An 18,579-nucleotide genomic window follows, 5' to 3' on the forward strand; every position below is an offset into this window, starting at 1 on the left:
TTTACCAGCAGGGTTTTTGAACGTGGAAATGGTGGAATCTGGATTTGCCAGTCCGCTTCTTAAAAAAAAGAAAAAGACGCAGTTCTGGTTTGTGCTTTACTTTCTCCACAAGTTTAGTAAGTGTGTGCTTGAACATAGCCTACTTTGTTTATTCAGATGTCTATGAAGACATTATCATCAAAAGTAGTCATTTGATTGAACAAAGTGAAGGTAGTCACTTACACATTATGTAAGGAGTTTGTTATAGTATTATTACAATATTGTGGGCAACAATATAACACAATCCGCATTATAAAAGTGCTACAGCAGACAGCATTTGTTGCGGTGTTTGTATTGTTCATTTATTTAATTATTCTTCACAGTGACAGTTGGAAAGAAATAGTATTGCGAGACTTCAATATGCGCCTCATCGTGAGCATCTTCACTTTCTCCTGTATGCACGCTCATGTTTGTGTACAAAGCTTTATAAGGCAGTGTACCTGCACTATATATAACTGTGATTCAGGGGATTCTGGTGGGGAGAAGTAAATACAACTCGAATCACTCTCCATCTCCTGAGTGTGTGCAGATTACCAGCTAATATTATGCACATAATGAAACTCCCCTTTTAATATTTTTATTCAAACCCTTCCCTCTTTCCACCCCTTTTCCTAACTCTGAATCACAGGTCTGAAAACTCCCTGCTGAGCCAGGGGGTTTCATGACCCTTTAATGATCTTACTTTCTGCTTCTTACTTTCCTCTCTTGGCTGTGTGTGCAACTACAACTGTTCTATGTGCAGCTCCACCTCTGGGTTCACTGGGTCTCCTGGTGCAGCTCCACCTCCAGGCTCAGTGGGTCTCCTGGTGCAGCTCCACCTCTGGGTTCACTGGGTCTCCTGGTGCAGCTCCACCTCCAGGCTCAGTGGGTCTCCTGGTGCAGTGGTGTATTTCCACCTCTGGGCTCAGTGGGTCTCCTGGTGCAGCTTCACTTCTGGCCTTAGTGGGTTTTCTAGTTCAGCACCATTGAAAGTGTTTAAATAAATCTGACAATAAATGAGGCACTCTTAGTTTTTCCCGATGCACACCTAGACTTTCTTTTCTGGCTGTGCTAGTGATTTATATTAGTTTAATTTATAAAATGTTTGGTGTAGTATACGTGGTTCACTATTATAATCAGTGGAGGAAAAAGAAAACTGCGGTCACTGTGATCTTCAGGGCTCTCCTTAAAATGACTGAATTGAATAGATTTACTAGCAGGTTTGTTCCATGATGACATCATTAATAGAAGATGGCTGACAGTGACAGATAGCCATGTGCTAAATGCACCAGACATCTTGTGAAAACGTTTTATACAAAGTATTAGCAAGCACAGTCGAGAGAGGAAAAAGGAGCAGATGGTAAGATCATTAAACACTCCTTTATGATTTACTGTCTGATATTCTTTCATGCATCAATTAAGCAAAATATTATCTAGATTTAAAAGAAAAGTGTAATATTTTTAGATTTTAGTCTGTTTTATTACGATATTAGACAACTCATAACATTGTTGATCAAATAGAACATATGCTAGCAGGTTTGTTCCATGATGACATCATTAATAGAAGATGTCTGACTGTGACAGCCATGTGCTAAATGCACCAGACATTCAGTGAAAACATTTTATACAAGGAGATCATTTGAGGTTAAAACAAATAAGCTGGGTATTTACAGTGAAGTAATATGTTAGTATTTTATAAACTAAATTTCAGAGTAAAATGTAGTTTTTTTTTCAATTCACCAAAAGAAAACGGTCAGTGTAAGTGGACATCATGCAAGCCTGATTCTGGAACCTGCTCGTATTCCTATTTTCTCAAAAATGTTATAAGCAATTTTATATTGTAATAAAACAGAGATTTAACAATTATATATCATCATAAATAACTATTTAGGGCTTTCAGACAAAATAAAAACAATTATTAAAGAATTATGTTTGAACTGAACTATGTTGTGTTTAATTTCAGATGTTGATATACTGTAAAGATGAATGAAGTTATAATAAGCGGTTGTAAATAACAGTGAATGTTTTCCATGATTTACATATATTGCTAAAAGGTTTCCGCATGTGTGTTAATGTTTTTTTTTGTTATATTGTTATTTCATTGTCCTTAATAATTGAGCCTACATTAATTGCATGGTGTCCTCATATGTAATAATGTAATATATGCATTTTAAATAAAACAGAATTTTAAAATCCAATTTTATCACATTAAATTACAAAAAAAAAAAAAAAAAAAATTTAAATCTAGGTAATGGTTTCCTCATCGTGCATGAAAGAACATCAGAAAGTAATTCAGAAACAAGTGTTTAATGATCTTACTTCTGCTCCTTTTTTTCCTCTCTTGACTATGCTTGCATCTACAACTGTTTTATGTGCAGCTCCACCTCTAAGCTTAGTGGGTCTCCTGATGTAGCTCCACATCTGAGCTCAGTAGGTCTACTGGTGCAGCTCCACCTCTAGGCTCAGTGGGTCTTCTGGTGCAGGTGCAGCTGCACCTCTGGACTCAGTGGCTCTCCTGGTGCAGCTCCACCTCTGGGCTCAGTTGGTTTTATGCTGCAGCTCCACCAGTGAGCTCAAGCCAAGATTTGACAATATTGAAGTAAATCTGACAGTAAATGAGGCGCTCTTATAAATGCTTGGTGTAGTATATATGGTTCACTTTTATAATCAGTAGAGGATTATGGAAAACCTTCAAATGAAAGTGGTCTCTGTGATGAGCAATGACTTTTTGAACTCCTTCAAAAGATGTGCAGTTGATGTAAAAGATTTCTAAAAGTCCACATTGGTGGAAGTTCTCCCTTTGAGAAATAGAAAGGGCTGATCATATTAAACACATTTCAACAAAAAAAAGACTGAATCCAAAACCCAAAATTGAAAATAGTTCCCTATTACACTATAAATTTATGACATTTATTTATTGACCTTGCCATTTTATAAGTAACTTCAAGAGTTCACACTTAGCTGATAATCAATAAAGCGAATCTGGCATGCTGTCCCAGGAGAGAGCCCTGAGCTCGTAATATTCTCGAGCGCGGGGCTCCGTCCCGTTAGAAGGGCGAGAGCGGAGTTCGAGCTCAGGTAGGTCTGGAGAACTCCCCTGCTTGTCGCCGCGTGAGAAGTGTAAACTAAGGTTGTCTTAGGTGATAATTTGGTTTAGTTGATTGGCTATGGTTTATGTTTTTGGACGGTGGGAGGAAACCCACGCGAACACGGGGAGAACATGTAAACTCCGCACAGAAACACCAACCAGCCCGATAGGAGGTTGGACCAGCGGTGTTCTTGCTGTTAGGCAACAGTGCTAGCCACTGGGCCACCGTGTCGCCCTATCAGAAAAGGGGGAGGAAGTAGGGGTGGAAGGGGGGGAAGCTTCAAGACGAAGATAACTGGAGTGAAATACTCAGGTTATTTATAATGCTTCAGTAATCATCTAATGGGTCAGATTACAGAGCTAATGAGGAGCCAGCCGTGTTGATCATAACGTGATCCTCTCGAAATTAGTTTATCAATAAACCACACTTAATAATTGCAGGTAATTATCAGCTTAAGCTTAAATATAAAAATGTTAATACAACAGCTTGGAATGTGACTAAAATAAAAAATGTAAGCACAATAATCAGAAAAAATAATTTAAATGTTCACATTTTATTAAAACATAGCATTAATTATAAAAAAGAAGCAAAAAAGCAACAACATTTGCCCGAACAAAAATTAAAATGGAAATCCATGCTAAGAATATCTGAAATCAACACATTCGGTTGTGATCTTTTGAACTGCACACATCTCGAGGCTTACTTTTTCTGATGTGACGTGATGTTTCTCCACATCTGGAGAGTGTGAATCCCAAAGCAAAAGCAGAGAACAATATAGTTATTCAACCTCATTATTTGTTGTCATGACTCAGGAAATTAGAAACTGCTCTGGGTTTTAAAGTCACTGTAGTGTTTTAGTAGTTGTTAAAACATTTTATTAGAATGGCTACTTTCGTGATGTTAGTATAGTATATTTTAGTAGCAGTGCTTACAATAGATGTTTTTAGCATCGATATTGCAATGTGCGCATCCTCATATTCACATCGCAAGATATTGTAATTTTGAGTCTAAATGATAGTTTAACCAGGAGCTGCAGAATTGTAATTAATAACTGTATTTATACGGAATTTATATTCAATTCAATTCAATTCCCCTTTATTTGTATAGCGCTTTTACAATGTAGATTGTGTCAAAGCAGCTTCACATAAAAGGTCACAGTAAATAGGAACAGTGTAGTTGAGTTTGTAGTGTTTAAGTTCAGTTCAGTTTAGCTCAGTTCAGTGTGGTTTAATAATCACTACTGAGAGTCCAAATACTGAAGAGCAAATCCAACGATGCGCAGCTCTACAGATCCCGAACCATGCAAGCCAGTGGCGACAGCGGAGAGGGAAAAAAGGAGAGGTTTTCTCACTTACAATTTTTGTCTTGTGTCTAGTCCAAATATCTACATTTCAAAGAAAAAACAAGATTATTTCACTCACCCCGCTGGCAGATCATTTGACTCTTAATTTTGATTTATTTCTTATTTAAGTTGAACACAAACTAATCACTTGATCTAAGAATTTGTAGATATTTGGACAAGAAACGAGACCAAACAAAGTAAGAAAAGCATTGTTTTGCATTGTGATTATTTAATTTCTGTACATGAATACTGTTAGATACCCCATCAAATAGAGCTATTCAAACTGTGAAACTGTATTTATATCGCAATGTTTATCGTATCGTATCGTATATTGCAGCATCAGATTCTTTCAAAACCGTGCATCCCTACTTTAATCTTGCATTCCAAAAATGTGTTCCATGATGACATCATTAATAGAAGATGCCTGACAGTAATTTACAATAACGAAATGCCCCAGACTTTCTGTGAAAACATTTTATTCAAGGTTGTAGTAGCAAGCGCAGTCAACACATTGTACATTATTCATTCATTCATTTTCTTTTCGGCTTAGTCCCTTTATTAATCAGGGGTGGGCACAGCGGAATGAACCACCAACTTATCCAGCATATGTTTTACGCTGCGGATGCCCTTTTAGCTGCAACCCATCACTGGGAAACATTCATACACAATCATTCACACACATACACTACGGTCAATTTGGCTTAGCCGATTCACCTACACGGCATGTGTTTGGACTGTGGGGGAAACCGGAGCACCCGGAGGAAACCCACGCGAACACGGGGAGAACATGCAAACTCCACACAGAAATGCCAACAGATCCAGCCGAGGCACGAACCAGCCACCTTCTTGCTGTGAGGCGATTGTGCTACCCATTGAGCCACCGTGACGCCCACATTGTACTAGGCATGGGACGATAACCGTTTTCAAGGTATACCGCGGTTTGGAAAAGTCAAGGTTTTAAAACTGCCAAGATTTTCTGTAATAGCGTTCCTAAGGCATGTGTCAGTGGTGTAGTCCTAAAAAAATAGGTGGTGTACTATTACCCACCCAATCCAAATTTTAAAAGTAGGCAAAGAAACGACGAAAGTCAATGTATCTTTGATTCATTTGATTTTTATATGTATATATATATATATATATATATATATATATATATACATACACACACAAACTGCACAGCTGTGGTTTGCTGACTAACTAAAAAACGAGTTCAGGAGCGGGATTCTGCCGCCATTTTTATATCAAATTTAAAGAGTACTGAGGCGATCATTAGTAGTGTACAGGTAATCTCTAAGGTGCTAGGGGGGCTGAATGGAAATATAGGAGGGCTAAAGCGACGCCCATGCTGTTTTATAATTTTACTTGAACGTTTCAGCGAGACTTCATTCAGCTGATTTGTTATGATCTTCGAAAAACTCAAATACTCAATACACAAAAATTAGGAAAGTCTAATCACCAAAACAAGTGAGCATACCAAGAGTATGATCCTCAGAAGTCGTAATACCCAAACAGCTTGTGGAAAAAAGTAGGCATACTGAGTATACGTGCGTATAGCAAGGACTACACCACTGGTATGTGTAAGATTTTTTTATTTACTTTTTTTTGTTGTTTTTAAGGACAACAGTATCGCCAGCGGGGAAAAACCCCAAAAAACAGCAGAAGTCAATAATTCATTTTCATTATTTAACCTGACATGTTTACTGCTCCGAAATATTTTAAATCTTTAAAACAATAAAATATATTATTTTCAAAGGGGGGGAAAGCTTGTGTTTTTACCCAGACATTTAAAAAGAATATATTTTAGAGCAGTGAGCACAATACCGTGATATTTTTATCCAAGGCTATCACACCGTCAGAATCTTATACCAGCCCTTACCCACATTGTACATTATGCAAAACATTATTGTAATGCACATCTATCAAAGTCAAGGCCAAAGTCAAGGAATGATTTATCTATGGCCCCCCGGGATGATATCTAATTACTATTGAAACCAGCCCGCAGGCTGCAGCCACCTGCTAGTGTTTTGCACGCACCAACACTACATTTCCCATAATGCAACGGTAGCCCGTGAACTCACTGCAGGCCTCGACTTCATTGTTGGTCAGAAGTCAGAGCAGATGTCAACTTTCAGCTACTGCGAGTTGCGCGAGGAGATCTGTCTGTTCATGGAAAGCAAACGGAAAGACACAACAGAGCTCTGAGATAAAACGTTCGGTCACACTTTATTTTGATGATCTGTCTGTTGAATTAAGTTAGATTGCATCTACATGTCAACTAATTTTAATTAGATTATAAGCAGACTGTTAGGTTGGGGTTAGGGTTAGTTGACATTTACTTGCAAAGTTTCTTATAGTCAGATAAATATCTGCTGAAGGAGAAATGTCTGCAGATATTGAGCAGACAGTCTACTAATACTCAAATGGATCGTCAAAATAACCCGGTACCAAACATTCCGGTGTGAAACGGCGTTTCTGTGCGTATTTTCAGTATTTAATTCAGTTAAATTCAGTTTACATTTGTTTCTACGAGACACAGATTTTTGTATTTTATTCATTTATATTTATTTATTAGTTGAATGGGGAAATAATGCAACTTATTTCATTTATTTTTTTATTTTCTCATTGTACTATTTGAAAGCGGTGATTGGTAGGATCATAGAGCATCACAGTAATTCATGTTCAGTATTTGAAGCATCCTGTTTCATTTATGCATTTATCTTGATATTAAGGAACATATTTTACTCTTTTACTCTTTGCCTGTTGAAAATATTTTCCCTTGAAATTATTTACGAGCTTTAAGAAAATATTGCTTTATTTATTTCAAGAGTTCACACTTAGATATTGCTTGATGCTATTAGCAGGTTTGGCATGCTGTCCCGGGAGAGAACCCTGAGCTGGGAGATAATTGAGCCCAGGGCTCCCGACTGGTCAATGGAGCATGTTAGTGTAGTACGAGATCAGGTGGTTCTCGAGAGCTCCCCGTGGTAAAGGGGGAGAAGGGGTGGATGGGGGGTTTCTTTGGAAACGAAGATAAGGGAGTGATTTTTGCTAGGCTACTTATAGTGAGTGTGGATTAATCTGATTGGCTAGCTTAGTTTGTGAAACTTCACTTAATGTATAGGGCATGTGATTTTTCTTTGAAGGAAGTTCGTTTTTGTCTGTGTGCCTGTTGAAAAATGTGTTAACTAGAAATTACTAACTGAGCCATGAAAACGGTGCTTTTTTTATTTAGTGATTGAATAATATACACTGTGTTAGGTCTTGGTTCAATGGGCTATGTGCAATCATTTCAATATGTTTTAATAAACATTGAACCAGTCCGGCCCTAGGCTTGTAGTAAGTTAGTTTTTTTTTTTGGCCCTCTGCTATATTTGACTTTGACATCCCTGTTGGAATGAGTGGAGATGACATGTGGGTTTGGATCCAAATGCAGCTTTTATTAGAATGGTCTGTCAGGCAAGGATCAAATAGGGACAGATGGTAGCATGGAGCTAATCATCCAAAAGAGTAGTCGGTCATACAGGCGAATGATGGAGGCAGGCGGTGAAACTAATGGTAAAAATGGTAAAACAAACAAGGGTCAAAACTTGGCTAGACAATCCAGGAAATGTTTTGCAGTGCTCACTATAGGGAAACAAGACTCAGCCAAGATATCAGTGTGTGTGGTATATAAATAGTTCATGAGTCAGTCCTGATCAGCTTCAGCTGTGTGTGTGTGTAATCAGGAGGAGACCTGAAACCGGTGTGTTACTGCGGGGCATGGTGGGACGTATAGTTCGGGTGAATTACAGTGAGTGTCATGACTGCAAGAGCTAGACTGCTGGTGATCATAACAATTATATAGATTAAAAAACTATATAAAACGATATTAGACAACTCATAACATTGTTGATCAAATAGAACAGATATGCTAGCAGGTTTGTTCCATGATGACATCATTAATAGAAGATGTCTGACAGTGACATCCATGTGCTAAATGCACCAAACAGTCTGTGAAAACATTTTATACAAGGAGATAAACTGAGGTAAAGAAAATAAATAAATAAAAAATGAGTATGTATAGGGAAGTAAGATGAAAATGTTAGAATTTTAAATATTAAAATTTACATTAAAAGTTGTTTCTATTCCCCAAAACCACCTGTCAATGTATGTGGACATCATGCAACAGTGCAGTCACCTTCTAGTATATCCTATTTTCTCAACTATGCATATAATAATGTTTTGATAAAATAATGTTTTGCATAGTTCATGGACCAGAAAGTAATTCATAAACGAGTGTTTGATCTTAATTCTACTCCTTTTTCCTTCCTTGACTTTGCTTGCAACTACAACTGCTGTGCATGCAGCTCCACCTCTGGGCTCAGTGGGTCTCCAGCTGCAGCTCCACCTCTGGGCTCAGTGGGTCTCCAGCTGCAGCTGCACCTCTGGACTCAGTGGGTCTCCTGGTGCAGCTCCACCTCTGGGCTCAATAGGTTTTATGCTGCAGCTCAAGCCAAGATTTGATAATATTGAAGTAAATCTGACAATAAATAAGACACACTTATAAATTCTTGGTGTAGTATATATGGTTAAATAAAAATAATAATTAATCATCACATTAAATTGTAATATAAAATATATATACATATATTTTAAATCTAGGTAAAGTTTTCCATGTATGAAAGAACATAAGAAAGTAATTCATAAACAAGTGTTTAATGATCTTACTTCTGCTCCTTTTTTCCTGTCTTGACTGTGCTTGCAGCTACAATTGTTGGTATCACTTTATTTTGATGGTCCCTTTAACACATTTTGTTTACTTTAAGTTACATTGCATCTACATGACAACTAATTCTCATTAGATTATAAGTAGACTGTTAGGTTAGGGTTGGCGTTAGGGTTAATGTAAGTTCGCATGTACTTGCAAAGTTTCTTATAGTCAGTTAAATGTCTGTTGAAGGAGCAGTATCAGCAGATATTAAGCAGACAGTCTACTAATACTCAAATGAGAAGTAACTGGCAACAAAATGTGCAATAGGGACCATCAAAATAAAGTGTTACCCAATTGTTTTACGTGCAGCTCCACCTCTGGGCTCAGTGAGTCTCCTGGTGCAGCTCCACTTCTGGGCTCAGTGAGTCTCCTCGTGCAGCTCCACCAGTGAGCCCAAGTGTAAAAATGTAAAATATTGTTAAATATCTGACAGTAAATGTCGCACAGCCAAGTTTTCTGAAGCACAAATAGACTTTATTTACTGGCTACGCTAGTGATTTTTTGCAATAATAATTTAATACATGTTTGGCAAAGTATATGTGGTTCACTATTATAACCAGTGGAGGAAAATGAAAACCTTGATTTGAAAGTGGTCACTGTGATCTTCAGGGACTTTTTTAAACACCTCCAAAAGATTGAATACTAGCAGAGAGATACTAGCAGGTTTGTTCCATGATGACATTAATAGAAGATGGCTGACAGTGATAAATACATTCTGTGAAAACATTTTATACAAGGAGATCAATTGATATTCAACAAAAAATGCACACAAAGTTAGTATAATCCACTTAATTGTTGATTTATAATTTTATTTGCTTATTAGTATTAATATCTTATTATTATTTTATTTTATAAAAGTGGTTCATTGTATTTGCATGCATTCTTGCAGGAGTCTGACTGCATCATGAATTGCAGGTTATTATTGATATAATTGAACATATTTAGTACTTTCTCTTGAGATGGCTGCAGCACAGAAATGCTTAATTACTCTGCAGAGCATCGAAGGTTCATTCAGTACAGTCTTGTCCCCTTTCTAGGCCCCTTCACACTCTCTTGTGTTTCATCTGCCTCTCCGGGAGCTAATCACAAGCTTCACTGGACCCCCTTGAAAAATTAACCAATCAGCTTCAAGCTCAGGAGAATCACAGGACAGAATGTAGTATATAGTACAATGTACAATGTAGTATATACAGTTGAAGTCAAAATTGTTCGCCCTCCTGTGAATTAATTTTCTTTTTTAAATATTTCCCAAATGATGTTTCACAGTATTTCTGATCATATTTTTCTTGTATTTCTTTTTACTGGAGAAAGTCTTACTCTAATAATTCTGACATCAACTGTATATAATACATTTTACATAGTCTTAGTATATGCAGTGCTTACAGCAGGGGTCTTAAAAAGTATAATCAAAACATTAGGCCCTAAAATAATGTTTAAAAGCTCTTTAATTTTGTATGTCCATATAATGAATACTCTAATGTTCACTAAAACCTCCTGCAGTGCTTTAGAATATTTTTTTTATTGTGTCTACTGTCTATTTAATTGTGTGTGCTGTACGTTTAAGTAAAACATATGTATGTGTATATATATATATATATATATATATATATATATATATATATATATATATATATATATATATATATATATATATATACAGTTGAAGTCAGAATTATTATATTTTTAATATATTTTTGCCCAATTTCTGTTAAATGGAGAGAAGATTTATAAGTAATTTATTTGTTTGTCAAGGTGTCACAACAAACAATGTCATCTTTGCATTTAAAATTACATAACTGAGTGAATGACACTTAACAGCAGTTGTTATAAGCATGCATAAAATCTCATCCACATTCATGTCATATCACAATTGTAAAGGGTTCATGACAGTCTTATGAACCCCTTCAAGTAAAGCATTTATCGCAAATACAACAATCTGAATATTCTTAAGAGGCATTCTAGAAACCGAAAATAATGAACAATTATTGGCATAATTATTCACAGTAATTTGTGCCCACGATAACAACAATCATGCGTCTTTGTAATAATCACTGAATATCTTCACCAAATCACGTCTAAACCTTCCACCCATTAAAAACGACTAATAATTATACAGGATTATGAATGTACGGTTGTGATATCTCGTGCTCATGTATTGTAATCTCATCTTTATCCGTGTTTCACTGTTGCCATGGCGACACAGATGAGGATAGTTTTGTTAAATGATAGATAAAGCTGCAATCATGATAATAGTTGTTGTGATTGCCATCCACCTAATGGGAATTGAATACAATAATTAGGTTTTTGTTTGGTGTTTTTTTTGCAAATTACTAATCCAGCAACATCATTATTCTCAAAACTAAGGTGACGAGAAGAAGATCCAAATCTTTAGTTTAATGGCTATACATGTGCAAGGGAGAAAAACATCTTAATTTGATGTCCGTAGCTAATTTAGTTTACAAAATTCACTTTTAATGAATAGAAGAGGAAATTAGACACAAGTGAAGCTCCATCCATCCATGCAGATTGATTTCAGCTGCGGCAGGTAATCAGAGTCTGAACTGGTGCAAAGCATGATGGGATTTGTAGTCCGATTAAATTGTTGATAGAGTGCACTTAGCTGTAACTGAAGGAGATGCTGACAACAGAAGTGCGGATCCACTTGCTGGTTTATTAACAGAGAATAGTAGCGCAGGCGATGATCAAACACAGGAACGAACAGTAGCATATAGGTAATCCAATATTGTAGTCAAAACAGGCAAGTGGTCGGTACAGGTGGCAAAGGATCAATAACAGAAAACCAGGGGAAGATCAAACACAGATGGCTCAATTTTAACGATCTAGGCGCAAAGTCTAAAGCATTAAGACCGTGTCCGAATCCACTTTTGCTATTTTAAGGATGGAGAAATCCGCTATGAACTGCGGCACATGGTCTAACAGGGTTGTACTTGTTCTCTTAATGAGTTATGCGTGTGTTTTGAGCATAACCTGCATTAAACCAATCAGAGTCTCATCTCACATTCCCTTTAAGAGTCAGTTGAGGAAGAGGAAAAACTGAAGTCTTCACTAACAAGAAAACAGTTCAACAGAGCATCTGCAGCACGAGGATAAAGAACGAGCCTCCTCCATTCAGCCTCTTTACTTCCTCTTTACTTTACTTTTACTCTTTACTCCTTTACTTTCATGGATAAGGAAACAGTGGAAACTCACTCCACTGAGGACATCCATTAGTCTACATATTCAATTTCGTTTAAGCACAAAGATTTGTTTCAAAACTATTTCTGAATTCAGTTCTAATCTCCAGCAAAGGAATAAATGAACAATAATAATGAAGGGTGGTCAAACACTGAGTTATATCCAAACACACGTCCTGTTCTGATGCCCCATATGGTGATGCAGACGTCTCCAAAACCCCACAGGAGAACAAATCTAAACTAGTTATTATTAAAACAAATATACATATGCAGATAATAAATAATACTGCTTATAATAATAACTTTATACTAATGCAAATTATCATGAATAAACTGAAAAAGCCCCCCGAGGTGAAGAAGGCATGGAGGCAATGGTTTTTATATTTATGTAGAAAATAATTTTGCTACATTTTAATCCTTTAATTGTTTTCGTCTGTTAAGATATTTGTGTGTTGCTCTACATCCAATGGTGCGGTCTATTTCGGTTCCTCAAAATAACAACACAACAACAATGCACCTTAACACACCTCCTTTCTAGACCAACACGCCCATGAGTCCACAAAGTGGTGCAAATGGATTTACTATTTAAAAAATGTGGTGCAAAATGTGAAAATTAGGGTTGCGTTTGTCTGAAAATGGCAACAAATTGCGCCAAACACGTCTTGTGCCTTATTGCGCTGGGTGTATGATTAGATAGGATAATGCTTAATGCTTCAATACAGTAAAACAAAACTCAGCACAGATGTGTGTGTGTGTGTGCGTGCTGTTTATATAGTCCTGGAATCAGTCCATGAATAACTTCAGCTCTGTGTGTTTGCAATCAGCAGGAAACAGGAACTGGTGTGTGCGAGGTGCATGCTGGGAATCGCAGTTCTTTAGTGTGGTGTTCAATTCAATTCAATTCACCTTTATTTGTGTAGCGCTTATACAATGTAGATTGTGTCAAAGCAGCTTCACATAAAAGGTCACAGTAAATAGGAACAGTGTAGTTCAGTTTGTAGTGTTTAAGTTCAGTTCAGTTTAGCTCAGTTCAGTGTGGTTTAATAATCACTACTGAGAGTCCAAACACTGAAGAGCAAATCCATCGATGTGCAGCTCTACAGATCCCGAAACATGCAAGCCAGTGGCGACAGCGGAGAGGGAAAAAAAACTTCACTAAAGGCGGAAGTGCAGAAAAAAAACCTTGAGAGAAACCAGGCTCAGTTGGGCACGACCATTTTAATTTCTCCGCTGGCCAAACGTTTTGTGCAGAGCTGTAGTCTCAGTGGCGGAGGCTGGAAGCTGGCCTCAGCGAAGACTCGTCTGTCTCTGGAGTTGTGTGTGTAGTTCTCCAGCGATCCACAAGGATTAGATCGTTGGAGATTGTGACCATGCCATACATACACTGAAAAACAGATTTATTGGATTTACTCCATCTTTTAAGGTAAATGTTTTCAAGCAATTTATATAGGCTGAATTTAAACAAACTAATTTAATTTAGTATTGTAACTTAATTATTTTGTTAATTTGTTTAAATTCAGCTCATAAACGTTGTTTGCAACCACTTACCTTAACAAAATTGAGTAAATCCAATGAATCTTTTTTTCAGTGTGTAGCTGGACTGCCCTCTAGTGATTTTGGTGGGTACTCCAGCTAATGGTTGTTACAGGAAGTAGATAAGAAGTACAGCGGGGAAAACAAGTGTTGAACACGTCACCATTTTTCTCAGAAACATATTTCTAAAGGTGCTGTTGACTTGAAATGTTCACCAGATGATGGCAACAACCAAAGAAATCCATATATGCAAAGAAAACAAAACTAATTAGTTTACAAATGAAGTTCTGTGTAATAAAATGAAATGTCACTGTAAAAAAGTATTGAACACATGAAGAAAGGGAGGTGTAGAAAGGCAGTGAAAGCCCAGACAGCAGCTGATATCTCTCAGTTGTTCTTCAGCAAGCCTCTGCCCTTCCTCAGTGTAAATGAATATCAGCTGCTTCAGTCCAACATCTACATTAGCAGAAGGATGAAGAAGAAACCAGGGTGGACATTTCAGCAAGACAATGATCCAAAACACAGTCAAGGAGACTCTCAAATGCTTTCAGAGAAAGAAAATCAAGCTGTAGAATGGCCCAACCAATCACCTGACTTGAATCCAAAAGAAAAAAACAACATAAAGCTCAGATTTGATAGACGAGACCCACAGAAGCATCAAGATTTGACACCCTGTTGAAGTCTGTGAAAAACTCACACCTGAGCAATGCATGTGACTTCATTCTCCATATGAGAGGCGTCTTTAGGCTGCCATCACCAAAAAAGCCTGTTCTATAAAGTTTTAAGTACGTTTCATTGGTTCAGCTCTTTCTCCTTCTGTTAAATATTGTTATTACACACAACTCATTTTGTTGTATTTTTTATTTAGTGTTGTTTTGGTTTTTACCAAAAGCTGCTTTAATTCCATGTCAGCAGCTCCTTTAGGGATATTATTCCCATCCAGGAAAAAAACATGACGGTGTGTTCAATACTTATTTCCCCTGCTGTATATAGTCAATGTTCAGTAAATGAGAGTTTATGAAGGTCGTCTTATGTTTGTTTTTTTCTTGTCTTTGCAGAAGTTGGCGGCGGAGTGTCAGAGTGCAGGATACAGCGGTATCCTCATCCCGTATAAATGTGATCTGTGCAATGAAGAAGAGATTCTGTCCATGTTTTCCGCCATTAAGACGCTTCATCAGGGAGTGGACGTGTGTATCAATAATGCTGGTCTGGCACACAATGAGCCTCTGCTCAGCGGACGGACAGACGGGTGGAGGAATATGATTGATGTAGGTTAAAAAAACCACACACACATGGTTACGCTATAAACTATAAACTGAAGTCAGAATTATTAGCCCTCCTGTGAATTTTTTTCTTTTTAATATATTTCCCATATGATGTTTAACAGAGCAAGGAATTTTTCACAGTATGTCTGATAATATTTTTTCTTCTGGAGAAAGTCTTATTTGTTTTAGTTCAGCTAGAATAAAACCAGTTTTAAATTTTAACCATTTTAAGGTCAATATTATTAGCCCCCTTAAGCAGTATTTGTTTTGGATTGTCTACAACAGTGTTTCCCAACTCTGTTCCTAAAGGCACACCAACAGTACACATTTTCAACCTCTCCCTAATCAAACACACCTGAATCAACTCATCAGAAGATTAGAAGAGACTCCAACACCTGAAGTTAATGGGTCAGATGAGGGAGACATTCAAAATATGTACTGTTGGTGTGCCTCCAGGAACAGGGTTGGGAAACACTGATCTACAGAACGTGTACTACGCCACTGTTTTACAATGACTTGCCTAATTACCTTAACTTTAACCGAATTAACCTAGCTAAGCCTTTAAATGTCACTTAAAGCTGAATACTAGTATCTTGAAGAATATCCAGTCAAATATTATGTTTAGAAATGTGTTGAGAAAATCTTCTCTCCAGTAAGTGAAGTAGTTTATTTATAAACAAATTTCGAGAGGATTGCGTGCTTATGATTGTTCACAGCTGTTCCAGCATTAGCTCATGACTAATTATCCTATCAGACGATTTCTAACTCACTATAAATACTAGAGTTTTCTCATCTTAATATCTTCGTCTTAAAGAAAAACCCTACCCACCCAACCCTACTTTCCCTCCTTTCAAAAGGGGCGACACGGTGGCCAGTGATTAGCGCTGTTGCCTCACTGCAAGAATGCCCCTGGTTTAAATTCCCTTCCAAACCATGCAAGATTTCTGAGCGGAGTTTTGCTCGTTCTCCCCGTGCTCGCATGGGTTTTCCCCAGGTCCTCCAGTTTCCTCCTGCAGTTCAAAAACAAGCACCCTAAACAATTAATCCAAAATATTTTTAGCCAAGCTCTGAGCTTAAATGCTCTCAGCATCCATATCTGACATTTAGCTACAATAAGCAAAGGGGGGAGTCATCGAGATCTACCTGAGCTCAAACTCCCCTCTCGCCCTGCAACAGGAGGGAGCCCAGGGCTCGAGGATCTTATTAGCTCAGGGCTCTCTCCCGGGACAGTATGCCAACCACGCTTTATCATCAATCATTAGCTAAGTGTGAACTCTTAAAACAGAAATTGGAGGAAAACTATATACAGGGGTTAATAACTCAACTGTAAGTTTTGGAGCTTTTATGTGTTATCAAAATCATTAGTCCTAATTTAAGATACAGTTGATCCCTGTGATTTTTATATATTTTTTCTCTTCAAATAAATCCCAAGTGAAAAAATCTTCTCTCTTTTGAACATTACTTCACCTTCAATTCAATTCACCTTTATTTGTATAGCGCTTATACAATGTAGATTGTGTCAAAGCAGCTTCACATAAAAGATCATAGTAAATAGGAACAGTGTAGTTCAGTTTGTAGAGTTTAAGTTCAGTTCAGTTGAGCTCAGTTCAGTGTGGTTTAATAATCACTACTGAGAGTCCAAACACTGAAGAGCAAATCCAACGATGCTCAGCTCTATAGATCCTGAACCATGCAAGCCAGTGGCGACAGCGGAGAGGGAAAAAAAACTTCACTTATTGGCGAAAGTGAAGAAAAAAAACCTTGAGAGAAACCAGACTCTTGAAACATATTTTTAAAAGAGTTAAAATGTACAGGAGGCCTAATCATTTTGACTACAACTGTATGTGACCCACACAAAACCAATCATACATATACATTTTTGGAAACTGAAATATATGCATATATAATTTGTCTGAGATGCAACTTTAGTTCAGAAAAATCTGAGAAACTTAAAAGTTTTTTAAAGTTGAACAAATAGTTCTAAAAATGCATTTACTTAACAGGACTTCGTTCGATATCGTTTGAGCATCGATATCGCAATGATTAGATTTGTTTATTAAAGATTAAAAGATCTTTTAAAATATTACAATGATCATGTTATTTTATGTTTGATTGTTCGATATCTGTTCTTGACTACTGTTACACTCCACAGAAAACACTTACTTATTTTTGCTCTGTCGTATTTATATTTGTTACATCACAATATTAATATCTCAGAAATGCACTACACTACTTTTGTGTTACTTTAACCAAAATAACCACAGAAGTATGACTCTTATGCATTACATTTTTAATAGCATGTCTATGTTTTCACATACATTTACCTATTAATTGTAATTATTCTGAGAGATTTTTGTTTGCACAAGGAGTCTGACGACAGCCATTTGACATACTGTACTTTCTTTTAAATATATATATCCACAGCGCTTCACTTTTTCCACATTTCAGGTTTTTTATTTTTAATGAATTTGCAACAATTTAAAAAATATATTTGTTCATATTGTCATTATGGGATATTGTGTGGAGAATTTTGAGGAAATAAATTAATTGAATCCATTTTGGAATAAAGCTGTAACATAAAATAATGTGGAAAAAGTGAAGCGCTATGAATACTGTGTAAATATATAGCTTTGCATGTGTGGTTATGACTGTGTACTAACCTTAATCACTTCTGGGGATGGGGACTTATTACAGTAAAAGTTAGCAATTACTTAATATATGCATTGATAACATCCACTGATTTTTATATACTGTAGTCAATCAAGTGAACTTAAACTATTAAAGTATTGGTTTTAGTATTGGTTTTGCTTAAGTTGCACACTAGTTTGGTCATGTAAACATGTCATTATAACTATAATGTATAATATTACAAAGGCCTACATCATGCTGACAATCAATGACATGATATAACAGGCGATTGACCTCTGAGTGCACCTGAAAAGACATGAATGACACTTCTCATAAAGCTTGAGAAGCAAACAGTATTCATTTATTTTCTGCATCATAAAGTTCCATATTACGCCTATAAGGGCACAGGCATGGCTAAAATTAATATTGAGGCATATACAGTAGCTTACCTTGTCATTGCTGGGGTTGACAGGCATTTTGCTGATAAACTTTTTAAACTCTGGTGATACATTATACTCCAGCAACAGTAAATAGACAAGTTTACCGCTGATTTTTCCCAGGCTCATTCTGAGAACGTAGTCCCGGGGACGTTTCTGGAGATCGGGAAATACGTCCCGGGAGTTACGTATTTTTGCAGTTTTTGTTTTCGCGAATCCGCGAGAGGCCGCTGTGCGCGCTTTTTCCCCGCGCTGTTCTCGCGTAAACCCGCTAAAGGCCGCTGTCGAACGACCTTCCGCCTGTCTGCCTGGATGACAGGATG

The 18,579-nt window shown here is 37.0% G+C and overlaps 1 protein-coding gene across 1 annotated transcript in view; it reads left to right on the plus strand.

Moving 5' to 3' along the window:
• dhrs11a (dehydrogenase/reductase 11a) overlaps positions 1-18,579 on the plus strand; it is a 70,237-nt gene that overhangs the window by 33,939 nt on the left and 17,719 nt on the right. Inside the window, exon 2 of the mRNA XM_056457246.1 lies at positions 14,985-15,194. Coding sequence (XP_056313221.1) covers positions 14,985-15,194 — 210 coding nt within the window. The remainder of the gene's footprint in view (positions 1-14,984; positions 15,195-18,579) is intronic.

Source organism: Danio aesculapii, chromosome 5 (genome assembly GCF_903798145.1).
Source record: "Danio aesculapii chromosome 5, fDanAes4.1, whole genome shotgun sequence".
NCBI classification, from domain to species: Eukaryota; Metazoa; Chordata; class Actinopteri; order Cypriniformes; family Danionidae; genus Danio; species Danio aesculapii.